The sequence below is a fragment of the Amphiura filiformis genome, chromosome 5 (genome assembly GCF_039555335.1).
Source record: "Amphiura filiformis chromosome 5, Afil_fr2py, whole genome shotgun sequence".
NCBI classification, from domain to species: Eukaryota; Metazoa; Echinodermata; class Ophiuroidea; order Amphilepidida; family Amphiuridae; genus Amphiura; species Amphiura filiformis.
In genome coordinates this window covers 45,397,169-45,422,304 of record NC_092632.1, presented here as the reverse complement: position 1 = coordinate 45,422,304, position 25,136 = coordinate 45,397,169, and the positions used below count along the sequence as shown (strand labels likewise).

The 25,136-nt window shown below is 35.8% G+C and overlaps 1 protein-coding gene across 1 annotated transcript in view; it reads left to right on the top strand.

The window, feature by feature from the left end:
- The window catches only part of LOC140153214 (RNA-binding protein Nova-1-like), a 138,246-nt gene extending 133,530 nt beyond the window's left edge, over positions 1 to 4,716 (top strand). The window contains 6 exon segments of the mRNA XM_072175899.1: positions 765 to 856; positions 858 to 910; positions 913 to 1,077; positions 1,080 to 1,198; positions 1,201 to 1,407; positions 1,409 to 4,716. Of these exon segments, the coding sequence (XP_072032000.1) occupies positions 765 to 856; positions 858 to 910; positions 913 to 1,077; positions 1,080 to 1,198; positions 1,201 to 1,407; positions 1,409 to 1,933 (1,161 nt within the window). The 3' untranslated portion in view covers positions 1,934 to 4,716.
- Positions 4,717 to 25,136: the final 20,420 nt, after the last annotated feature.

Sequence of the window (25,136 nt, the reverse complement as noted above, 5' to 3'; positions counted from 1 at the left end):
TGTTCTTTCATGTGTTTGTATGGTTTGTATTTAGATGCAATAAAACTCTCTACAAAAATAAAACATGTGTGGTATAAAATGTTTAAAAATGCAGATTCAGCAAAATTGACATTAAACAAAGCACTGCAGTTGCATTTTAAAACAAGCAAAATTTCCACGCCTCATAACAATGTCGACTGTACCGTGTACATTGATCCATAATGAAATGATGGAATAGCGCTACATAGAAGCTTTGACAAATGTTTCACAGTTATGTTGAATCGGTGCTGTAATTGAATTACCCATCTTACCAGGCAGGGTCTGTGGTCCGATAAAAGCAAAATGAAATGGGCAATCAGGTTTTGGGTGAGGAGTTCACGCTGGCGCTTAGTCAAGTGGATTATTATGAAAGCTGTGCATGGCAGGATTGATCGGAGTTAGGGGTCAATAGAACAATGTGTTTGTATTGCTGATGATAAATGATTAATACTGACAGATAAATGGTCAGCATAAATTGAACTAAATGATGATATGTGTGTTATGCTTGTCTTAATGCAGTGCCATATTTTATAGCTAAGATATTGGGGTTACCAATAATGGATGTGGAAAGGTTAGCTAAATTGAAACAGACAATGTGTGATACTTGTCTTGACCAGTTCCTGATGCGTCATAAGATGTAGCAATTTTGATTTTCAGTTTTGATAAATGGCAAAGGTATATAAGAAGTTCAATTGTGTATATCTAAATAGTGTTTTCTTTTCTTTCTTTTTTTCTATGTATCACAGGTCAAAGTGGTAGTGCCTAACAGTACAGCAGGTCTTATCATTGGTAAAGGTGGGAGCATGATCAAATCAATCATGGAGCAGAGTAGTGCTCGTACAAATCTCACAGAAATCTGATGGAATCACGTTATCAGAACGCGCCATTACAGTGACGGAGAAGCTGATGCCAACAAGAAGGCCTTGGGTTTCATTGTTGCCAAAGTGCAGGAAGACCCACAGAGTGGAAGCTGTAACAACCTCAGCTATGCTGCAATCTCAGGACTCGTAGCCAACGCTAATCCCACCGGATCACCATTTGCAGAATCAGTTGCCGCCAACGAGCGGCAATAGCGGCTGCCAAACCACATATTCCAAATATGGTGTCATTTCCTAGTGCGCTTCCGACACCATCCGTGGCTACCGTGAGGGGTGGCGATGTCACCTCCGAAGTTTCGCTACATTAGGAGCAAGGGTGCCTTCAACGCTTTCAATGCTGTCCCCACCAAATTATAGTGTCCAAGATTCATCAGCTGTGAGCGCAGCCATGAACACATTAGCCAGCTATAACTATGGATTAGGATCTATTGGAAGTTTGCCTCCTGGTGTCGGAGCAACAAGTCCCTTACTAGGGGCTACCGCTCCTCCCCATTCCAACATGCTTCAATATTTCCTCCAGTTTGTTAGGTACATATGGCCAATTAGGACACTTACCTAAAGCAACTCCGCCCACACCAGCAGCAGCAGCGGCGGCTGCACTAGAAGGTGCTGTTATAAACGGCTCACCTCCAATGCTTCAGATTCCAACAGCTCAAGAAACCACCATAGTGCCTACATCCACATGCACCAACACCCCACCACCAGTTGGGTACAATAGCAACAGTAGGGGTGTCCTAATAACCATCGGTGGCCCAGAGCACATCAAAGATCCAACCAAAGATACCGCCCTAGAAGTAGAGGTACCAGAGACATTAGTCGGTGCTATTCTAGGTAAAGGCGGCAAGACACTAGTGGAATTCCAGAACTATTCTGGGGCCAAGATTCAAATATCCAAGAAAGGGGAATACATTCCAGGTACTCGCAATCGTAAAGTAACGATAACAGGTTCACCCACTGCTGCACAGACTGCACACTTTCTAGTTGCTCAAAGAGTAGCCCAAGAGGAACAAACAAGAGCACTTAAAGGGGCAACATAGGAACCGGTCCACCCTATCAAAACAAAGATATATTGGAAACAAATATTTTTGCAAAGCTGTGCCTTGGACTAAAAGAACATAACAACCAAAACTTAATTTATGGTTGGTTATGACCAATGGAAGTTGTAGCTGGAGTTTATTATGACCAACAAGTGCATTCTTTCCAAAGAACATGCTTTCATTTATTGATGAATAGAACAACTTGTTTCAAAACCAAACGGGACCGCCACTGTTGCCAAACTATGATTTCAACAAAATTGATAGACAAAAATTGAACAAACTCTTTAAATTTTCTAATAGAGCCTTGATTTGTGATGTTTAGGTACCAAATCTAAACTCACACAGAAAGATAAATTACAGATTATTTTGTTTCTCTTATGATTATCAATATTTTTTTTGTTTACACTTTATGCTTGAAACAAAAGTATTTATGGCAAGATGTGGTTTTTCAATCAGTATTCTAGATTTTTTAATTTGTAAGAGTAATTGTTGTGCTTCCCTTGATCAATGTTACATAATCGAAGCGCAACAAGTAGTTGTTTGGTATTATTCAAACGAAACAAGTGCCGAAACCTTCCACCGAATCAAGAGATAGTATTTTGTCATGTGATTTAAATGTGCTAAAGATTTTTTTTAAGTAGCTGATTATTATTTAGTACATGTATGTATTAGATTACATTTAATTGAAACCAACTCTCTGAACCAAATCATCTTAATTTATGCAATGTTTATGTCTTTCCAACCATATGCAAAATGATATGGTCCGCTTAATTTCACCAATCAACAACTTGAATCAGGAAAGAAGTGACAATTTTGACATCTCAAATTTGTTTTTCCTTGTTATAATGAAAAACAAGGAATACATTAACTGAACTATTCCAAAAAAAATTGATTGGAACAAATCAATTGTTTGCTTATTTATAGAGAATTCCAATGTTAATATAATGTAACAAAATTCCATTATTTATTATTGAATGAAAAAAAATCAGTACCTATCAAACAAACCAATGAACTATATTTATTTAAAGGCCTCCATATAAGGAGGCCACAAATTGACTTTCAACATATTTAACCTTTGCTCAATTCAGTTTTGTTTGCAAATGTGTTTCGTTGTTGCTCCTCTAGGACGGGCAAAGAAGATAAAACAAGTGATATAGCTCGTCGTTCTGTGATTTCACTGATTTCATTAACATTCTTTTTTTGTTATCATCGTTTTTCTTAAGCCTTTGTATCTTCGCCTTGACCCTCTTCTAACATAGCTCATCCACTGGGGTGTCATTGTCTGTGCAGAAAAGTGGGCATTGTTGATGTGTACCGCAGGGCGCTTTATTTTTGTTGTTGTTGATGTTAGATTTGACAACATTTGTAGTAGCTTCATTATTCATTAGTAACCTTAATATACACATAGTATGCTCTACCACTTCATGTATCATTTGTATTTCTTGCTATTTAGTTTATCCCCTTTATTAACCATGTAGTTCACAAATTAATGGGAATGCTGTGCTTTGTAATTGTCGTTTCATCCTTGCCACACGTAAAGGAAGGAACACTGTACTCTTCAATTATGTTGGCTTTCAAATTTAAGTCAAAATTTCTACTTTTATTGTTGTTGTTTATAAGTTTAAGTTGTAAATGTTTTTTGTGTAACATTTTGATCAGAGCTAGAAACCAAACAGCTTAAAAAGTCTTTTATGATGATGTGTATAGAAGAGTTCTCATCTATATTGAAACCAAACAAATCAAACTGTATAGTATTTTGATTCATAAATTGTGATTTTAGACAAAAAATAACGTGATAATGAGAAACAGATAAATTGATATTACTACTTGCATGTTTATTACTAGTCGTAGCCAAGTTGGCCCAATGTAATATTGTGTTGTACAATAGTCTATAAGATGGGGTAGTCACCCACCCGATATTTGGTCATTCCGAGTACCTTTGTGAATTTTGTGCCTTATTATGAAACGTGGAATGATAAGATAAAAGAAGACTCCCAAAATGTCCAGTCAAACCTTTTTTTTTCAAAATTTTTTTTGATAAGTCGGCATTATTCAAATATTGAAAGCCAACTGTGTATCATTATTTCATGAGAAAAGATTGTATCTTGTTATTGCGTGTCTTAAATCATGGTTTGTTGTGCATGGTAATGTCACCTTCATGACATTCTTTAAAAAAAACAGTATGTAGTGCACTCAGTCACATAGTCAAGTCCGGCAGGCCGGTGATCACCAATATGTAGGTTCCAATCTGATGGCAACAAAAGATGGATAGGCAATTGCGAGATACATACATTTCAGCATGAAAGGACTAACCATGCATTAATATGTACATTTTAAGCCATGCTAAATTCAATTTAAAGCCAAAACGATGGACAGATTTATCATGATACATGTATATCAAGATTAGTTTGTTGATCAAGCATTTCTTAAAATTGAGAGAAAAAAAACCTTGTACATTCCATTAATCTTTAAAAGAGTACTTGACGTGGTTCATTCCAGAATGGGGAAATGCTTTGAACATTTCACTTCCTCCTTTCTACCCCATTTACGTGGCTGATCATATGTTGCACCTCTATTTTTTTTGGTTGCTGTTTAACAACCCTTGGTGACACTGTCTGCAAGCAGCATCTCATCATTATCATTCATCAAGTCATCAATAAGTGGAAAAGAGACTTGCCTTATGCTCTTTTTAGACTACTTCAAAAGTTGAATGTTGTCTTATTTTGTGACCATCATGTGTACAAAGCAGTGCGTAAAACTACTAACCCATCAGTGAGTGCATTGGTACGTTATTACTTGCTCCACCAATGCTTGGCCGTGTTCAGATTTTTGCATTCTGGTATGAGCCATTTCACCAAAATACACCTGTGCCTTGATTGGATGTCACTCATTCAAGTATTGTCAATCGCTGGATATGTACGTGCTTACTGAAAGAAAGTGCACAATTTGGTTGTTTGCCATCCCATTCACGATATGTGTCGGTACAGTTAGTAGATCTGGAAGAAGAGGTCGCATGTGAATTATCATATAGATGTCGGCTGAATTTGTCAAGAGACTCTTCCATGTCGGTGCTCGCTTTTATTAGTTCAATTACAATACGATCGTGATAAGTAGTTGGGATGATCTAAGATTATGATTCTAGGTTGAGGTATTTGGGAGTGACATCCATGGCATGTAAAAAACACCCAAAGTCACTTAATCAAATGCAGGTATTATTTAAGTATCATCAGGTAGCATGTGGCTATTAAATTGTTTTAAGACATTTTACCCAGTAACAACTATCATGTATGTATACACCAAGTAGGTTGCTGCTCTACACACTATCACTGCATTAACCATTGTACTATTTTTTTTATCCCCCGTAAAAGCTTTTCATCATTTAATTTTTTGCATGCACACTTCATCAAATTCCTTCCTTTGCTACTGCACCAAGATCATTAAGTAGTAATAATAATGATATAAAAAAGCTCCAAAATTCTTCCAAAATAGACATTAAATTGGTCTAGCATTTCTTCCAAACAATGCTTATTCTTCTACTACGCATGTATAATGCGAAAATGTCACTTAACATACTTTAATACGGAGTTGGTGTTTCATATCAACTTTTTTCATTTGAAAAGTGCGGTCGAGATCCAAATTAAATGTGCTGATGACCGACCGTACATACATTTTGAAACGAGCACCTTGATAGATTCTGTCACTGTTGTGTTATTAGTTGCAGACGGAATAATTTACGGTGATGACCAAACCACGAAGTGCATGCGATTCATTAAATTCATTTTTGTAACTTCGGAAGCACTTTCATCATCCTGTGATGTGTTAATGCAGTGACATGTTACTATGTTGTGTGTATTTAGTTCTATTTCAAGCAGATCGAGCTATATCAGCATTTGATGTTGCGGTTTTACAATTCACACATAATTTTTGTATCGTGGCGTGCATGTTTTGATTCTTTTTTTTTTACATAAGTAATTTTATTACAATTCTTTTTTTGGATGTTATCCAGTATTTTGCCTTCCAGTTATTGTACAACCTTTAGTATAATGTCTTAACCATTGTCACTTATTACCATTTACTAGATATATGTAGCTGTTTTACCATTGTGAGTTTATATATAAATATATATATATTATAACCATCAGCCACCATGTAAGTCATCCCCCACCACTATTTTCAGTGATTGTCCAGAACAAGAGCTGGTCATTGATTGTTGCTTTGTAAAGGGTGATTCTATGATAATTTAATCAAAATTATGATTATCAGTGATATAATTATGCTCACTTTGAAGAAGGAATATTTTAATTACCTCAAGCTGTAGAACAAATTAAATTATTGCCAAATGCCATTATGTACAAACAGAAATTTATACAACTATTTAAGATTAATAATTATGGTGAAGATTGGTAGCCAAGTGGAAGTTTGACTCGCAACAGCAAGTCCGTTATTTGCCAAGTTTTGTGAGGTGTCCTGCCATGGATAATTCTCCATTACGTTGTTGGGCAGGAAAAAACCTATATGTCATTGGCCCCTGAACATGTTTAAAGCAAAACCTCCTATGTAACTTGTTGGCAGTTTTGTTTTAAACATGTTCGGGGCAAAAAGCACATAGGCGGTTTTTCCTGCCCAACGTCGATTTTCAAGGAGCACGCTTTCATCTTCATCTTTTGGAAACAAAATGTGTGATGAAAGTTTCCAGAATTCAGGTGGTAGTGGTAGATATATCTAAATGTCATCTGATTTAGAATCTTATTTGCTTAGCCATTATCCATTTAAGTGTCTTTATGTGACCAACATGTATAAGTGCCCTTAAAGAAGCCAGCCAAACACCAAGTAGTGAATTTCATTCTAGCCTAATATTGTGATTAGATACAAATACTATTCTACCCGTCTGGAAGTTTTTAGCCAAAAACGTTGTTCCTTGAGAGAATTTATCCAAATGTGGCAGGAATTGACTCAATTTTAAAAGTTATTGTGATTCTAATGTACATATTGATAAATTATTTTGAGAATTCTTTTGTCACATGTTAGATAACCACCTTGAACATCCGTCAAGCAACTGCATGTGGAAGTTAACTGTATGGACTTGCAAGGATTGTTTGACTATCATCTTGGTTTCCACCAACACAAAAATTTAAACCAAAAACCTGCATTTCAGCAGGCAGTTTTTTAATAATTAATAATCAATGAATAGACTGATTTCCTTATGTGTCCAGATCTGATTAGATGTTGTAAATACCAAAAAATGGAAATATTATTTTCTTTCTTGGAAAAAAAATCATAGAATGACCCTTTTATTAACGGAGGGAAAACAATCTGATCCTGACGTAATTTATAATACCTTGTACACACAGAGTGAAAAAAGCATTATAATTTTTGTTCTTTTTGTTTTCTATATATTACACTAGTTTGGATAAACTGTAATCTTATAATTGGTATCAACTGTTGTTATGAAAATAATGGGATATTGTTTGTTATTGATTATGTATTGACCAATCTTTCATGATGGGTGCTATTGTGATTTAAGGGATGTGAAGATATAGGATCGTATATTATATATAATATATTAAGGAGAGATTTTTCTACACTGTTTATGCGATGATGTTAAAGATGACAGATTATTTTATCATATATATGTATCATGGAATGAAAAAAAAGAAATCATTTCTTCATTATTTCCTTTTCTTTTTTTCCCACTTCATCTTAAATTTTGCTTCCAGCTGGATTTTATTTTGCTGAGAAAAGAAAAAAAGAAAGTTTTATTTTACATCGCTCATGTAGTTTGGGCAGTTATCATTTTGGTTTTCTTACACTTTTTTTCCTGTCATTTTTTTTTTTTTTTCACGTGTCACCGTTTTAACAAGCATCTGCGTCTCGTTTTTTTTTTTCTGTCTCGCTTTTATTTTTTACCAATAAATAGCTGAGCTTTTTTTTTTCACTGTAACTGACATACAAGCTGTATAATACTGCGGTGACATTGTGGTTTTGTTTATAATTCAATCAATCAAGCACTTTGTACACTGATAAGCTAGCCAGTTCATTGATTCATCATCTTCATATTGTTCTTTAAACCACATTGCATATATAAAACATTGATGACGCTTTTTCTCCCTCACTCCATGTGTCTGTTGTGTATCATTTCCAATAAGTACCATTAACAAGATATTCAAATATCTCTGTATTCAAATATCTCTGTACCATTAACAAGTACTGCCACAAGTTTTTGTATATTTTGATAATTCCAACCACTGCCAAGCAGCTGATTAGACATTTTTTGAATTACGGTATTAAAAGTTGTGATATCATGTGTTTTCAAGAATTTACTCACTGTCACCCAGCTGTCCTTTTTAAAAGGATTTTTTGTATCATGTAATTATTAGCATTACCAGTACAGAGATCTTGGATATCAGTTAATGGTATGACTGCTAGTTCTAGGCATCTTGCATGTGTTACCACCAATGGTGAAACCAACCGACCCCAAACCCTAATGATTGACTTCTAAAACTCACATTTTTGCCAATGTTTTTATCAACTTTTCAACATAATGCTTTTTTACGTTGTTGACTTGAAACCAACATCATATAGCGCGGAAATCATGCCCACATTACACATTTGTTTTATCCCCCATTTTCTTTTTGTTTGTGAAGGAAGGCAACTGGGGATTGTGTTGTTTAGTTCAATACATGTGCAAAGTTAACAAACGGCAGCTTTACTACAAAGTGTTTTTATGTTTAGTTTATAATTTACAAGCAATTTATGTTTAAAATTTTATAATCTTGTTCATATGTCTTGAACTCGGTTGCCTTCCTTTAATCACCAAACTCCAGCTTTCGGTGAAGGTGTTTTACTTTTATGTTATTTCCTACCCTCAAGTTTTATTTGTATTGACATTTCAGTTTTGAGTTATCAACCAACATTTGATTGTTTTCTAATAGACCACACATGGACTTAACCCCTTTGTCAATCAGTCGTCAGCTGCCTACTGTAGGTTATTTCCATACATACGCATGGTTGACCGCTTGGCATCATTTATATGGCTTGTCTTAACTCATTTTGCTATTCATACACAACCCTCAATGAACAAAATACATGTTGTAATACAATGGAGTGAGTCTGGCTCAAGGAGTGTAGTCAGGACCGTTCTAATGGTGATGGTATGAAACATAACCACTGTGTCGGGTTTGTGTAGTAACATAGTATGTGAACTTGTACAAAGCTGGGTGGGATACAAAGTTATGCTCTGGTAAATGTTATTCTTATCACATAGCTTAAAATTCATCTAACTTAACATTCCACTGAATATGATGAACTAGCTAGGCAGCCATCATAATAGACAAGATAACAGTCTTGTTTGAGTTGTTTGTGCTGTTTTTCTCTCTCTCTCTTTTTCTTTCATCATTTTGTTTTGTTGTTCAATATTGCTCTAGAATATTGACTGCTCAGTGCCAGAAGTGGGTAAGTGCAATAGCTGCCTTGTGAACATTTGGCTATTTACAGTGTATTGTAGTCATCTACACATGGCAGCTATTGCACTTGCCCACTTGTGGCAATGAGCAGTTGATATATTGGTCTTTGCCTGTGTTAGTGCATGTGTCTTGTCTCTTCTCCATGTTTGTCTGTCTCTGCTCTAACTAGCTTAACTCACTTTTGCTCTCCCCCTCTCTCTCTTGCTCTTTCTTCCTTTCATTTTGTGTTTTATGTATTTCTGTCATATTCATCTCATTGGTCGTACCTACATGTTTCATATAACCATCAGAATAGAAATTCAGTCAAAGCTGCCGACTGCCACACCCTTTTCATGTTGCAATATTTCCCTAGTTATTTTAAGTAGTGATAAGAGATGACATTTACCATTCCTATTCATTTGGAGTATTATAAACATTACTATGACACGGTGTTTATCATTGCAATCATCAGTAGAACAACACTTCATATGCTGGGGCAAATATGATAACATCACTCGAAATCAGCAGCATATGTGCATGTCCATCTTAGGACAGACAGACATCTCAGTTACAGTCGACATGTGCATCGTGCAGACCATAATTACCTCTGTTCAAACAGATGCCCATTTTAGTTCCAAGTATGTTGAAAATAACTTGAATATAGGCTGTGGATAATGCAAAATATATGGGAAACATGCGAGTTTGCATATTTTGGTAGCCTAACCCGACTTAACGAAAACTTGTAAGCTTCCACCATGTCTTGTTCAAGTTATTTTGAGTATACTTTAGTGGTGTTTGTGTATTGATCCAACTAGACGCCGTCCATCTGTCCATTCAAGACTTAGTTCAGTCTTTGCCAACTAACATCACACACACTGTTAAAAACTATGGCAGCAGCTAGCCAGCCAACCAGCCACCTAGGAGGAGACAAGATTTAGCCATGCAGAAATATCTGCTAAGCTATACACCAATTCATATCCGATCATCTTACTGCATGTGCTTTGATTTGTTTGCACTGCACAAACTTGCCATTTTTCAAGCTCTAATTAACCCATTTGATCACATTCTGACCAGTGGATATTTATGTTAACTAAAACCAAATCACCCAAAGGTTTGTTGTATTTTCCTATTATTTTTTTAGTTTTTCCTTCAAATTATGTTGATTGATTTAGTATGGCAATATTATTCATCTCCTTCATTGTCCCCATGCATGCAGCATTTTTAGTCAGAACCAGTTTTGAACACTTGATAACTAACTACACAAGAGAGACGATTCAGAGCGTAGACTTACAACAGAACAAACCTGCCAAATTTTGAACTAGTCCTCCACCCTGCTTTTCAGAATTTAAAAGCTTAGCAGAAATTTCTGAATAAGATTTTATGTTGCCATGGGTCAACCATAACTAAAATTCCTCCCAAGTTCATCTCAAGAAGACATATTTAAATGCTGATTGTTTATCGATTAGACCTGGTTTGTTTCACAAAGTGTACATTAAAATGAATGAGTAACTGGACCGTTACTTAATGAAGGGATCAAGAGGTCTAGGTTTACCCAGCATTTTTTGGTGAACAGGACATTTAGTAGGCATAACAAAGCTAATTTGGTAAATAGTCATAGGATGATTCTGCAGTAATTGTGTGAGGATTTGAATAACAATCCACACTATGAACCACGATGGCCTCATCCCAATGGCATAGTTCAATAACCTCAATTAAACAATCATAGTGCAAAATTTGACCTCAAGTTGCAGAGTATGAGTTTTGGTACCCACATTTTCAAAGTTCATTCAATGAATGTACAAATGTATTTGAGTTAAAGAACTGTGCCCCTGATAGATGAGCATGTTGTGGATCCTAGTGCCACCTATGACTATTGCCTTAGTGTTTGTTACACTTACAGAGTATCATCTTTCCTTTCCTTTGCCTCGGACAAATCCACGAACAACAGCACACCTTGATGACCTAAAAACACGATTCATTAACCTTTAAATGGAGAGATTTTATGACAAAAAAAGAATGATAATGAAGAAGAAAAAAAGAAAAAGCAAACTTTAATCACCCACGCTTGGCTTTTGACATTTTTTATTGAATACATTTTTAAGAATTACATACATTATTTATTGTAAAAGCAATTACCGCAGTCTGCAGAATATGGTGTATTAAGTCAAGTTGTCATAGGTGTTGATCATCATGCATTTAACAAGTGAAATACTTCAGTTTGTTTGAGACTCAAAGTAAAAGTTTACTCAGACTTGAAGTGGATTTGATCTCTTAACATGTAAATTATTTAGATTTTTTACATACAAATTTAGAAAAAAAAAAACTAACATGAAAACACTTGAGAACATACAAAGTTTACCTCTGCATATTTGGTTCTGTTATCAGCTGTTAAACACATGTACACTTCATAGCGCTTTTTTTTTACTGCTTGCTGTATCTCCTTCACTGTTACTACACCCATCTATTGGTGCTGATGTATTTTCTTTTGTTAACAAACATCAACCTTAACAAACCAACATTTCGCGGTTTGCTGCAAATTGATACCATCAAGCGTTTGACTTTTATGCACCGCCATTCTGTTCGTTTTTTAATCGTCGTTCAGTCGTTTTTTATCAGTCAGTCACTCCCTCGGCAGTGTACACATCTAAAACACATCATAGTAAAGAAATTGGTTCTAACTTCACGCCATAAACTACTTCAACCATTGCTCTCCACTACCTTAAGATGTACATTATGGGGGATGTCTGTGTCAACCGAGTAGTACCAATGGGAAATCCTGTGTTTGTAACATGGGCATGTGTGTGTGTGCGCAAGGGATATGTGTGAGTGGTAGGTGTGTATATGAAATTAAACCAGTCTACAGCTTCTCTCTGCATGGTTAATGAACATTTGCACTCTATTTCCAAACATATTATGAGAGCATTAACAAGATTTGTGTTGCTTGGAGGCGCTTTTTCTAACCTTTACAGAAACCTAGCCATACTGCATGACCTATGATTAACAAGTGAACCCTTCTCCCTTCCACTTTTGCTTTTTTAATTTTCTCACACATGACTTTATTAGTGTCAGTCAGTCAGTCAGTGCACACTATCATAAGTGTATTACATGACTACATTACGTAACCAGTCAAGACTTTTGCATAACTGTTGTATATTTTCTCCTTCCTTCCTTCCCCATTATACACGCATGGTGTGTACATAACTCAAATGTGTGCATGATGTTCTCTCTCTCTCAGTCCAACACCTTCCTTCATGCAAACTTTTAGAATCAGTGCCTCCTATAACAAATCAAGCAGCCTTTATAACTAATAGGATGGAAACATGCTTTCATCGGTTAGTTCTACATGTGATTAGAACTTGCACATAATAACTCTGTGCCTTCTGCATTGGCCAGTCCGTTCTTTCTTGTTGCACTCTTTTTAGCCACACGGGGCATTTGGTTTACTAAAACAATTCACAGGCCTAATCAGTTGCTGTTCAGTGGTGTTTATTTTTTTTATTTTTAAAGAAATCTGATAAAAAAAGATCCCTTTAATTTCCTATACAGGAGTGATGCTATTATGTCTTTTATTGAAGGATCTCAATTTATAAGTTGGATTTATCAATTTGATGATTGGTCAAAAGGGGCGATAGGTTAAAATACGAACTTGGGGCCTTAAATGTTTTTTAAATGAGTGTAATTAAAAAAATCCAGTTATTTTCAATAAGTGCTCAAGGTAATCAAACCATTGTGTTTTGCATGCTATCAAGTAATCATTCAGTTACATACAAGACTAGTCAGCCAGATTGAGTCTAGCCCACCTTTAGATCGCCTCAAATAGTGATCAAACATTCAATCTTTTGTAGATTGCATACCATTTGATGTCTTGAAAATCACTTCTGATATTATCATCCAATCAATCAACCAATCTTTGCATGATTAGTAACCTCAGACAGATCACACGATTGGATCAATCAATCAATCAATCAATCCACCATTATGCGAGCCATTATTGCATGACAAAACAGTACTATTTTTATCCTATATTTTCTCCCCATCTACTTTTTGTTGCATCCAACCAATCAATATATATCAAACACTTTAATTTTTTGTGATTTTAGTTGATATCAAGCTCCTCATTCACCCCACCTCCACCTCATTACAAATTAACTAGAAACGAAGGTAAGTATTATTAAAATTAGAAGAAGAAAAAAACCAAATAGTAATTTTAAGTGCTATTTCAGGGATATTATGTCCTGTGCATGCTACCAAAGATTGTACCCTAGGATTGACTGTTTTGTATGATTGTTAGGCAATTTATATTTTGTATTCATGTGGACACTTTGTTTTGTTAGGATGAATGAAAGAGAGTGCTTTAAGTATAATTGTATCCTATTTTTTGCTTTCAGTGCCATGGACAGGCACTTTTTTTACTTACAACTTGAAGGTTGTAGAACAAGACAAATATGTGCAATAAAATTTCTTTATTTTTATATAATACAGAACTATCTTTGGAAGATAATGGTCTGCACTAATTGATTAACTAACACTGCCTATTTACTGATGAATATACTTATCTATTAACATTTAGGATTTCACAGTTATTTTACCGTGTAATTATATGCCCTTTACTCCCCCGAATCTTAAAAGCCCTGTATAATGCGTAAATCTGATGCCCATATCTAACATGAATGCTGTGAGGTTTTCCATCAAAGTGAAGCAAGTGTTACTTAACCTAATCCCAACTAAAGTGATACAAACAACATACAAAGTGCAGTTACGCAAATCCAGGGTTGCCTTCGAGTCTAGTATGGAGTCTTCAAAATGTCGGCGAAAAAACTTGAAAGGTTCATTGTGCTATCAGGAAGTTGTCTGTGAGATGAGAAAGGTGAGAATGAAAGTAAAAGAGTGCACATAGGAGTAAAAGAGAGAAAAGGGGCTTGGAAAGTCTTGATGGATTTGGTCAATATGGAGGAGACCCAAAATTGGATAACATTTATGCCAAACTGTATCTTGCAGAAATATGCACTTCCTTGTGATCTTTCTGTGGCATTTGTGAATTTGGTACAAAGCGCCAACTTTCTTGCTATTTTGCGGTAAAGAAGCAAGTAGGAAAACACCTTATTTCAGAAATACAATGTCTTTTAGATTAAATGTTTATGGGTTTTTTTTATTATCACAATAATTTGATACCAAGTGCCTTGAAACTTTTAAAAAGTAAAAAATAGAAATTTCAAAACTTTTAAATTAAAAGTAAGGCCATGATAGAATAGAAAATTTGAACAAGCAAAATGGGAGGAAACAATTTTTGGATTGGGTTCAAATTTTACACCCTGGAAATTTTCCATTTCCTCTCTTGAAAGTGTACATATTCAATCGGAAAGTTACAGACCACCATCTATAGTTATGCGTAGTATTACAATTAGGTACGTGACTTGATCGATTCATGTTGAAATCAACACTAGTCCGAGTTGCATCTTTTTTCTCCGCTAAATGAAATCAGAAATGTCAGATAAAACCAAAATGCCTGCATATACCGTACTGATGCGAGTATAAGCCCACCTTCGAGTATAGTCCCAACCACCCTAATATTTGGGGAAATTTCAGAATTTGTTATTTCCCCGAGTAAAGGCCCACTGCCAATTTTTAACATAATGGTTTCGAATTTGACAACCCAAATAATGCAACTTCATTTGCAAAATCACCTCAAAATAATTTTTGTGACTAAAATGGAGCTTAATTTTCATTGCTAGATGACGTGTATTCACTGTTTTGAAAGCTTAAAAATGCACCTTGTTAACTAGCAAATCCTCGTGTAAAGTCCCACCCCCCATTTTCGGTCATTTTTCACCCAAAAAAAGGGTGGGACTATACTCGCGTCAGTACAGTAATGCCTAGTTATATAATTGGGTCATTTTGCATCATAGTTTTGGTTTTTGGTTTTGACAGGCCTAAAATTTGCCTGAGATCGTATGTGGTAAACATAAGTTGCTGGTGGTGCAAATTATACTAATATGGTATGTAGTTACAGGTTTGTCCCATTTCCCTGAGAAGTTTGATTGAAACTAGACCATATGCAAGCATTGTGATTTTAACCGACATTTCTGATAAATGAAAATATAATGTTTTTCATTTAGCCTATACTGTGTCTCATCACAAGTTGAAAGTAACACTGTTGGATTTCATAGTGACAGATTCAATTTGCGTATACACACATGTAGAAGGGAAGTTTGTCCGTACGCTGGCGACGCAACCACATAAACGCACTGATTCGAGACTGCCAGTTCAAAATCCAACATGAGTTACTCTCAACTAGATACGAGACACAGTATAGAAAGTAAAAGAGACAACTCAATATTTTGTTGATTGCAACAAGTATCGATCGTTTCCAGCACATAATTCAGTAAGTTAGTGAGCTTTTGATATAAATGGCCAGGAACAATGGTAAGGGAGCCAGTAGTTTTCTGAGTGGGTTGATCAGTCCCTAGTACTCTAGTTTGTAACGGCTTATAACTGGTGACAAAAATGCCTCTAAAGGCTGACTCTGAGTATTCAATGTAGAATATTTAATGTAACATCTCTATGTTATTTAATCCATTCCTGTAATGTTTAAGTTCTAATGAATGTTTGATGATGCAAAAATGATGATATGTTACGTAGAATATCTGATAGAAATATATTATTGATTTTACGTCATTAAACATTTGTTGGAACTTAAACATTACTGGAAATAGAATGGGAATAGATTAAATAACATAGATATGTTACATCAAATATTCTACATCCACCAAAAGGTCTGTATTGAGTATTGATATAGAATGATGTGTATGCAGTTCGGTGCAGCAATTACGCTAGTTGCACAGTGCCTAATGCGTGACAGACGCGTGCTTATGCGAGCATAAGTTCAGGCTTCATTGACACATGCAGTAACAAAAACCAAATAATGTTTGCCAATTATATGCCGAACAAACTTTAGTAGTGTTTTAAAACGTGCGATAAATGCATGGCAACCCTGGTGACTGACGTGTTGAATACCTAACATCTAACATTTCTCAAAGTGGGTCAGAAAATATCAATACAACATGGCACATGCTATGTTATTACATTTGCCAACAATTTGCACTCCAGGTGAGTACAATATTTCCATTTAACAAACAAAATGTAGTCCAAAACGGACAAGCTAATCCAATTATGAAAATTTGCTTCAGCTATGCTATGCACAACATTTATCCCTGTTTTCAAATCCATAGTGCTGTAAAGTTACGGTCACGTACATCACATCTGATTTATCGATTTCCAAAGCCTAGTTATCAAAACAAGCGAAAATATCACTAACAATCGATGTTTAATTGTGTGCAATGAGGCGCATCATTAGTATTTAATAGTAAACTAAATGGGTAATTCAGAGTGTCAAAAATTAAATCTTTATAACCAGTGAGTGGTTATTACGGGGTTGAACTTGTTAATACCAACACTAATGACACTGATTGTACCATGTCAAGCGTAAGAATCTACAAAAAAATACGAGCTACAAAGTTTAAGACTGAGTGAACAAGAATAAGTGCTATGCAAAGAGCTGGTTGTGTAAATGAAAAGTATGGTGCGATTAGATCAGAACACGGAAAACATTTTATTTAAAAACAACCAGTTTGAAGTAACATTTTTTTACAAATTACATGTATTTCACAACAGTGGTATATCGAGGGGTTACTGCAATAGCTGCCCTATAGACATTTGACAAATGTGACCCAATCTGATCCGCTCAGGCCAAAGTCGGAAATTTTGACAATGTGAGTTGCTACAATTACTAGCTTGCTCTTACTGATGTTGAATCCCCAGGTCTTTTGAATACTTGGCTGCAAAGTTATAAACCTTTTATATGTCTATTTTCTTATGATTTTATTGTTTTTTATCCTCTCTTTGCCCATATCTCAGTTTCATTATTGCCGACTTTCACCTGGTTGGATCAGATGTGGTCACAAATTACATGCAATTTCTGCATTCTACATTATGATACAGTTCACGGTTTATTACCTTTGAATTGTCTCAATCAAGTTCTTCCTGATATTTTTTGCTCTCAAGTTCAAACTTGGACTCCGCTGGGGCGTCGTCCTGTAACACCCAAACTGTTATGCACTCTTCCTACAATACTAGAGCTCTATCTTCATTATGGGCTCTTTTTCAAGGGTCCAATTACAAGAGGTCATAAATGCTGCTCTTTGGGCAGCACAGACAACATTTATGTCTTTTTATCTTGGAGATGTGTTGTCAGATGAGACAAGCCATTTTGCTAGCATTACTTGAAATGGCAAAGAAAGCCGTATAATTATGTTTCGTATCATACTGTTGTAACAGTATAAATAAAATTCAATGGCATCTGCAATATGCAAAACACTATCCATCCTTTTGGCCTTGCCTACAGAACTGCAAGTGCAATACTGTATAAGTGTAATTTTTGTGAATTTCGCGAATCAAGGTTATATCGCAAATTTAACAACACACAAATGTGAAATTTTGTCATATGACAACATTGGCATATATGGCATGGATTTCACGAACATACCAACCCGCACAAAAGTCTTCTTTGTTGGGAATCGCGAAAATATCTGTACGTGAAAATGACGACTTAACTTATTTGCTCTCCTTGACAGAATCACTGTAAGATGGACAGAACCTCTTTTATAACAATTTATATTTTATTAGAACATGTAAGAAGCTGTCAAAAGGGTTGGTAAAGTGAGTTGTCGCCTGAAACCATCTTGAGAAAGGATAATGTACTTGTATTTTGATGTGACTCGTTGAAAACAAGATACCGATTTTCATATTTCTGGCCGAGTATAGGCTCTTAGCAAACTCTACGCCGAGGTCTTGTAGCTTAGGCATCCAGGGATTTTCAGTATAAAAGCACTTGTAATGAAATGTATTGAGACTTTTTATGCTTATATGAAGAGGTGATTTGAAGCGCCAATTGTTTCAAAGATGCAAGTTTGAAACTAATATCATCTCGGATTTCTTTCATCATCAAAAAGTGATGCTCCGCCAAAAATAAGTGTGATTAAGTGACCCCAAATGAGTACCTGACTTTTAACATTGCTGCAGTGAATTCCTTGGAGCCACTGTACTTAACGGTAAAAAAAAATCAATTATCACATCTTTGTTTTTTAAGGAAAATGAGTTACTTAATTGATTTCAGAATGATTAGGTGGGAAGCTAAGTGGTTTATAATTTTGGCATTCCCTGGTGTAATTGCATATTTACGAGGGGAAGAAATTGGGGGGAAAAGAGCCCGTATCTTTGCTGAAGTACTTATGATAATTAGATAGGGGCTGTGCATCGATGTGGCATCTGAAGCGGTATATTGAAATAAAAGACAATGAGTGCTCCATAGATATGATAGATGGGTTTAATTTTGTCACATTTTGCCTGAATTAAATTGATTCTCTGGTGTAAATTTGAGATGGAAGTAAATATTCTCAGTCAGGTGCAAAACTAATGAGAATCAATGAATTTGCACTAATGTGCTAAATCAAATGTACGCGATTCAAGAAAAAGCGTTGCTGAAATTGGAAACTTGATAGAAAGAGGCTCAACATCCAAACTGTGACAGTTGTTGGAAATGCTTTATTTCCCCCTCCCAGCAAGATATTTTTGATGATTTGACAGGAATTTGTAGAAAAGATGATGCTGAACTGGGTTTTTGTAACTAACAAAAAGGTGCAAACAGAGTTGTATGAAATGTTCGAGAAGTGTTGCCACAAAATTTTAGCCCGAATCACGGGTCAAATAATTAAAAATCATCCAAATTTTCTCTTAACCATTGGTTTCTGTTGAACAGGAAACTACCTGAAAGTTGCAGGAGCTGATGTTGCAAAGTCACCCAATGAGACAGGAAATTGTCAAAAGTTGCAGGGATTTTCTTCAAAATTCACCCAATTGGGCTACCAAATCATAGGTTTGGCAACCCTGTATGCAAGAGGGGTGAACTGGGGATCTTGATACTGCCTGTACACCCCTTGGTGAAGTCACCCACCTTGATGAAGTCAATATTTTTTTTATTATTTGATGATGGCTGACACAGTGACATTAATTGATGAAGAATTATCATTTATTACGCTAGATGCTGAAACTAAATCTGCAGCTGTTATCTCATTTTATTGAGCATATTTTTAAGTAGAATAATATTTATGCATTGTGTATACGTTCATATTAATGGACATAATAAACAACACATCACACCAATCTTTAACTGTAAATACGGAAAGATAAAAATCATGGTCAGATGAAATTTGCTCCAGCTTAATACACATACATTAAACTTGTCATACTTGGCTTCCATCCTTCCATATAGGCAGATGCAGGTATAATATAAATAGCATTCCTGTCTTATTATCACTCTTGATTTTCTTGCTTAAACAAATCTCTCGACTTGATTTAAAGAGACAAGAAAAGCTTGCCCTTTCCAGGTGATTGGCAGTACTTTAAACAATCTTGCCTGTTTATCTCTTGTGTGCAAAGCAAGAACTTCAAGTATGACTAAAGCAAACCCTTCAATTCCCAGTAACTTGATATATCAGAAATGACAGATAGCAAAAAAATGAGAAACCATATCATGACCTGGGAACCAGAAGTGACAATTACAGACATAGCATATACAAAATTTATGATACTTGGTTGTAATTATAAGCTTACATTAATGTCCGCATGCTTACACATTCAACGCTTGATGTGCGAAAGTATGTGTGTGTAAAGTTTCTCGATACCCTTTAACCTTATCCTCTAGCTTCGCTAGGCTCCTATGTGACAGAATCAGGAATTGTGCTATACAGAAAGTTGACTTCAATTAGGTCTGTGAGATAGATGTTTTACTTACAATATATTGTGATAGTACTTCTGATTGAAAGTGATATATGAGAAAAGAATGTTGAAATTGATGTCTCCGTTAAAGTCAGGCTGTGAGCATGAACTGTAATTAAGACTAAGCTCTTGTTCCAAATATGGCACAGACTGAAATCCCTGTAAGCAGCAAGTTGTATTTAACACCTAGTTTTTGAGAATTTCTGGCATTTAAGATACAATGTGGCCTGGTTAAAATTTGTTAGAAATCTATAGTTCGCTGCCCCCGATTGAGAAGTCTTGTATAATGATGAATTATTTAATAACATAATTTGGATTATACACCATGCCAACCTATATAAATCTGTGAAAATGTCTTATATTTCTCATGTGTTAAGATTTCAAACTTCTCTCAATCGTCAGTCATGAAAATAACTTGGGTAGTAAAGAAGCCAAAAAAATAGCGAAGTTAGTTTCACAAGGACCTACACAGACACAACATGTACAATGATGTGTATCCCAAGAGTACTTTGCCCAGGGCTAGACCTTAACATTTGAGGCACTAGCCAGTCAAGCGTATAACTCTAAAAAGTTACAAGCCTGATATGTATTTTACAATCCTAACTTTGTTCTGGAAATCAAAATAAATCATTCTGGCCCATTCCTCCCAAAGACATCACATTTTTCTTGTTTTGGCCCCAAATGCCCATTTTTGCTCCTGTAAAATTGTAGGAATAAAAACCCAATTTTTAGCATCTGCCCCCCACCCCTGAAAGAATCCATTTTTAGGAACATCCCTTGAAAGAGCCCAATTTTTTAGCAAAAAGACCACCATTTTTGTGCATTCACCCTACCTTATTTGCACAGAATTCCCCCCCCAAGACCCCCATGTTGAAAGTTGTGGCCGGGCATGCCACTTTACGATTTGAGTATTAAATATGCCAATGCCATATCATTACCAATGATAACAAATTGAAATTACAAATACTATAAAGGTCAAAATGCCACACACCAATCGGGTTAGTAGGCCTACTTTTAGAACATTACAGACCCGACAACAAAAGTACACAACATTAATTGGCATGCAGGGTGTGTAAATGGGCTGTGATTATGCATTTGGTGGAGCAATTACACAAAATATTTGGTACACACACCAGTCGGGCTAGTACTTTAAAATAGTACATCTTCCTTCCAAAAAATTATTTTTGGCCCGAAAGACCCCTATGTTGAAAGTTGCGGGGCATGCCACTTTACCATTTAGGTATTAAGCCAATGCCATATCATTACCTTGATCACAAATTGAAAAATTGGAATAATATGTGGGTCAAAATGCCACACACCAATCGAGTTAGTACTTTTAGAATATTACATGCCCGAAAGTAAAAGTACACGATAATAATTGGCGTGCGGGTGTGTGTAAACGCTCTGTGATCATGAGTTTGATGGTGCAATTATGCAAAATATTTTGTGCATCTGATTTAGATTTGATGCAGTTTTTCAGTCATTTCAACAAATAGCTCTGGTATCAAAAGGTATGTCAACTAAAGAGAGTACCAGGCAGACAATGCTCATGGATATTTAATTGTAATATTGTGTAATGCATGTACAGACATAGATATTATACAATAAATACAAACCAAATGACCAGTTTGTTGAAATCAAAAACAAAGATTGCTCTTAACTTCCCAAGTACTGCATTTAGTTGTCATATATTACTTGACAATTGTAAATAACTGGAACATAAAAAGGGCAAGGTACACCAACTTGACGTGGGGAAACAAGTAAAATACATACAAGACGGTATGTGGGAAGGTGGGCAAAAACAGCAAATGTAGGCATAGAAATATAGGTAAAGTTTGATAGCCAAATATTACCCATTCCAAGGGCCACTGAAGTGTTGAACCTGTAAAAACAACGGGGATCAATGGAAATATAAAAGAGCACTAGAACAAGTGATGAAAATCTCTGAGTGCACATAAGCAGACATAATAAACCAAACAACCAATGCAGGTACAAAAACAGGCACAGTTCGATGGCCAAAAATTTCAAATTCCAGAGCGCATCAGAAAAACAGTATAAAAGTACACTGGAAGTGATGAAAAGCACTGCACATATATATGCAGACAACCGAAACCAAACGGACAAAAAAACAATCAACGTTTCAAGCAGATAAACTGTTCTTCTTCAGAGACAGACATCAAAAATAAAAAATCGAACAGCAAAAACTACATGCTGTAGTTTAAAAACAAAATCAAGTCAAAATCTGAAGGCAAGTTCAAATAGAACTTGGTAGCAAACAAGACAAACTCAGAGCGAAATGAGCTGTGCTCTGACTGCTCTAGATCTGCCATTGAACAGTACTGCTTTTAATTCATGTATGTAATCATACTTTATGACATCATTTAGCATGTTTATGTTCCAAGGTTTTCCTACTAGTCTACTGATCCCCTTAAAATTCCCTGTTCTGAAATGAACTGTTTACAAGTTTGCCATATAGTCAAGAGGGATACATGTATGAGGGGGTATCAAAAAGTTTTTGAAATCACCCAGCCAGAAGTGAATGAGCTATATCGATGAAAATTTGTCTGTGTAATCACTGGTCCTTATGTACATTATTGTCCAATGGTCTCATAAGTAAGTGCATAATATTTTCTTGATAAGACCAAGATCTTCACTTTCTTCACTGTGGCTGCATCATCTCCAAGTGATGGATGTCCACTTCTTGGCTCATCTGTGAGGGACATGTGGCCAGTTGGGAAATTACTTTTTCAAAAAGCAGCAATGCCATACGACGGGCAATCATCACCGTAGACAGCCTTCATTTCATCATAATTTTCTGGGCATTGTAGGCCTAACCCTTCAAATGCAGGAACTTAATCACACTGCATAGGCCTACCTCAAGTTTTTCCATATTGCAGGTTAAGTGCTTACCACCATCTAGCACCACCTGTAAAGAATGTAAACATACTTATGAGACCATTTTTGGACCATAATGTACATAAGGACCAGACAAAATTTCATCGATATAGCTCCTTCACTTCTGGGTGATTTCAAGAGCTTTTTGATACCCCTCGCATATGACCCATCAGTTAAGGTGAGCTTGATCAGTCCAGCTTTCCAGTTAGTGACCTCTGCTTGAGGTAATTGTATGTCAAAAGTTTGCAGTGGGTAACAGGTGTTGTACTGCAAGCATTTACGGCCGAGGTATGATTGAAGTCATTATTATTAACACCTTTTTTAAGCTAAAATGTTGATGAAAACTGATTGTAATTTGTATTGTTTTTATAAAAGGAGTCTGCTGTGTTGCCTAATGATTAACAATTTCCAATATCACCAATATCACCATAAGACTCATATTTGTGATGTTGATACTATTTAAAAATTAAAAAATTTAAAAAGTCACAGTTCGGTTTCAACCTTGATTTTGACCTTACATTCAAGTACAAAAGAAGATCTCCATTAATTAATTTATTCAAGTCAGTGGGTGTTTTCTTCAGGAAACTGAATTTTATTAGCAACTTGAATTCAATTTTAACATTTTGATGTCAAATGTGATTGTGACAAGTATTATCATAAATTAATTCAAGTCTGTGGCTGTTTACACTATCAGTACATTGAAGTTGTCTTCAGAAAAGTTAATTTTGTTAACAACTTGTTTATTCAGAGCTATACAGCAGACATGCATGAACAACATGAATTAATTGGACTTGTTGTTTAAATACTGGCCGACTAAAGTGAACCTTTGATAGCAACTTAAGATAGCAACTGTACCTGTTTATACATGTACTAGTCGTTATCGATTTATGTTGTGTTTGGAATAAAATTATATCCGAAGATTAGCATAAATTAATGCATGTGGTATAGTGTTTATACTTAATTCGATTCTGAATACTTAATAAAGAAAGTTAAATTCATTTGCTTGATGATAGCCGGAAGTGCAACGTTTATGGGTCACTAGATGAACACAAATTCAACAGCATGTTTGTTTACATTAGGCCCCATCATTTGAAAGTTGGTCTCAAAGCTCCTCAGATGTTCAAAATCTAAAGTGCAGGGGTGTTTTTGTTGGGGTTTTTTTGATAAATTTTTTAAATTTTCATTTTATGTTATGTATTTGATGATGTCGACTGCAAATCACAGCCACCTTTCATGTTTTCAATGGTGAAATGTAAAAAAAACAAAAACAGGAGCTTTGAGACAAACTTTTTAAGTTCATGGGGCCTTAAGTCATAATTCATGACAACTTATTCAAATTCACATCAAATTAATGATGACTCAAAATTATGATTGAAATTACAGCTTTTTGTATTATAATTACCACTGTACCTGTTCATATTTATGATACAAATTAAGTCGATATGACTGAGTAAAAACTTTTGCCAGTGGAAACAGGGTATTAGGAGCTATTACTATTAGGCTTATACACATGTCACTTGTATGGCCCACCCTATGACCCCCGGGAGTGGTGAGTCACTTTACATAGGTGCGTCGGATTTAACTATACCATGACCCACATGTGCGTCTAAACAATGACTGACATTTGCCGACAATGACTGAGCCCCTGGTCAAAATTCAGACGCATATGTTAAGGATTATGACTGTCCTCATGACGCAAATTTCACTCACCATTAGGTATTTTGACTGACACTGATGCGCCTAACCATTGACGCACCTAGGTAAAGTGACTGACACTGACGCACCCTCGGGTATGTTGTGACGCATATATTCAGTAAATGACCGTACTCTGCGCCACTAATTGGTTGGTAAATGACCCAACCATGACGCACATCCCCCGGGGGTCCTAGGGTGGGTCATACAAGTGACATGTGTATTATGCCTATAGCCCGGGCCTATAGTTTCTAAATCATCAAAGGCTGCAGTCCATCTTTAAAACAGTTTATGTCCACAACTTGTGTATTCTGTGCACCAACCAACAGGTAAATGGAGCC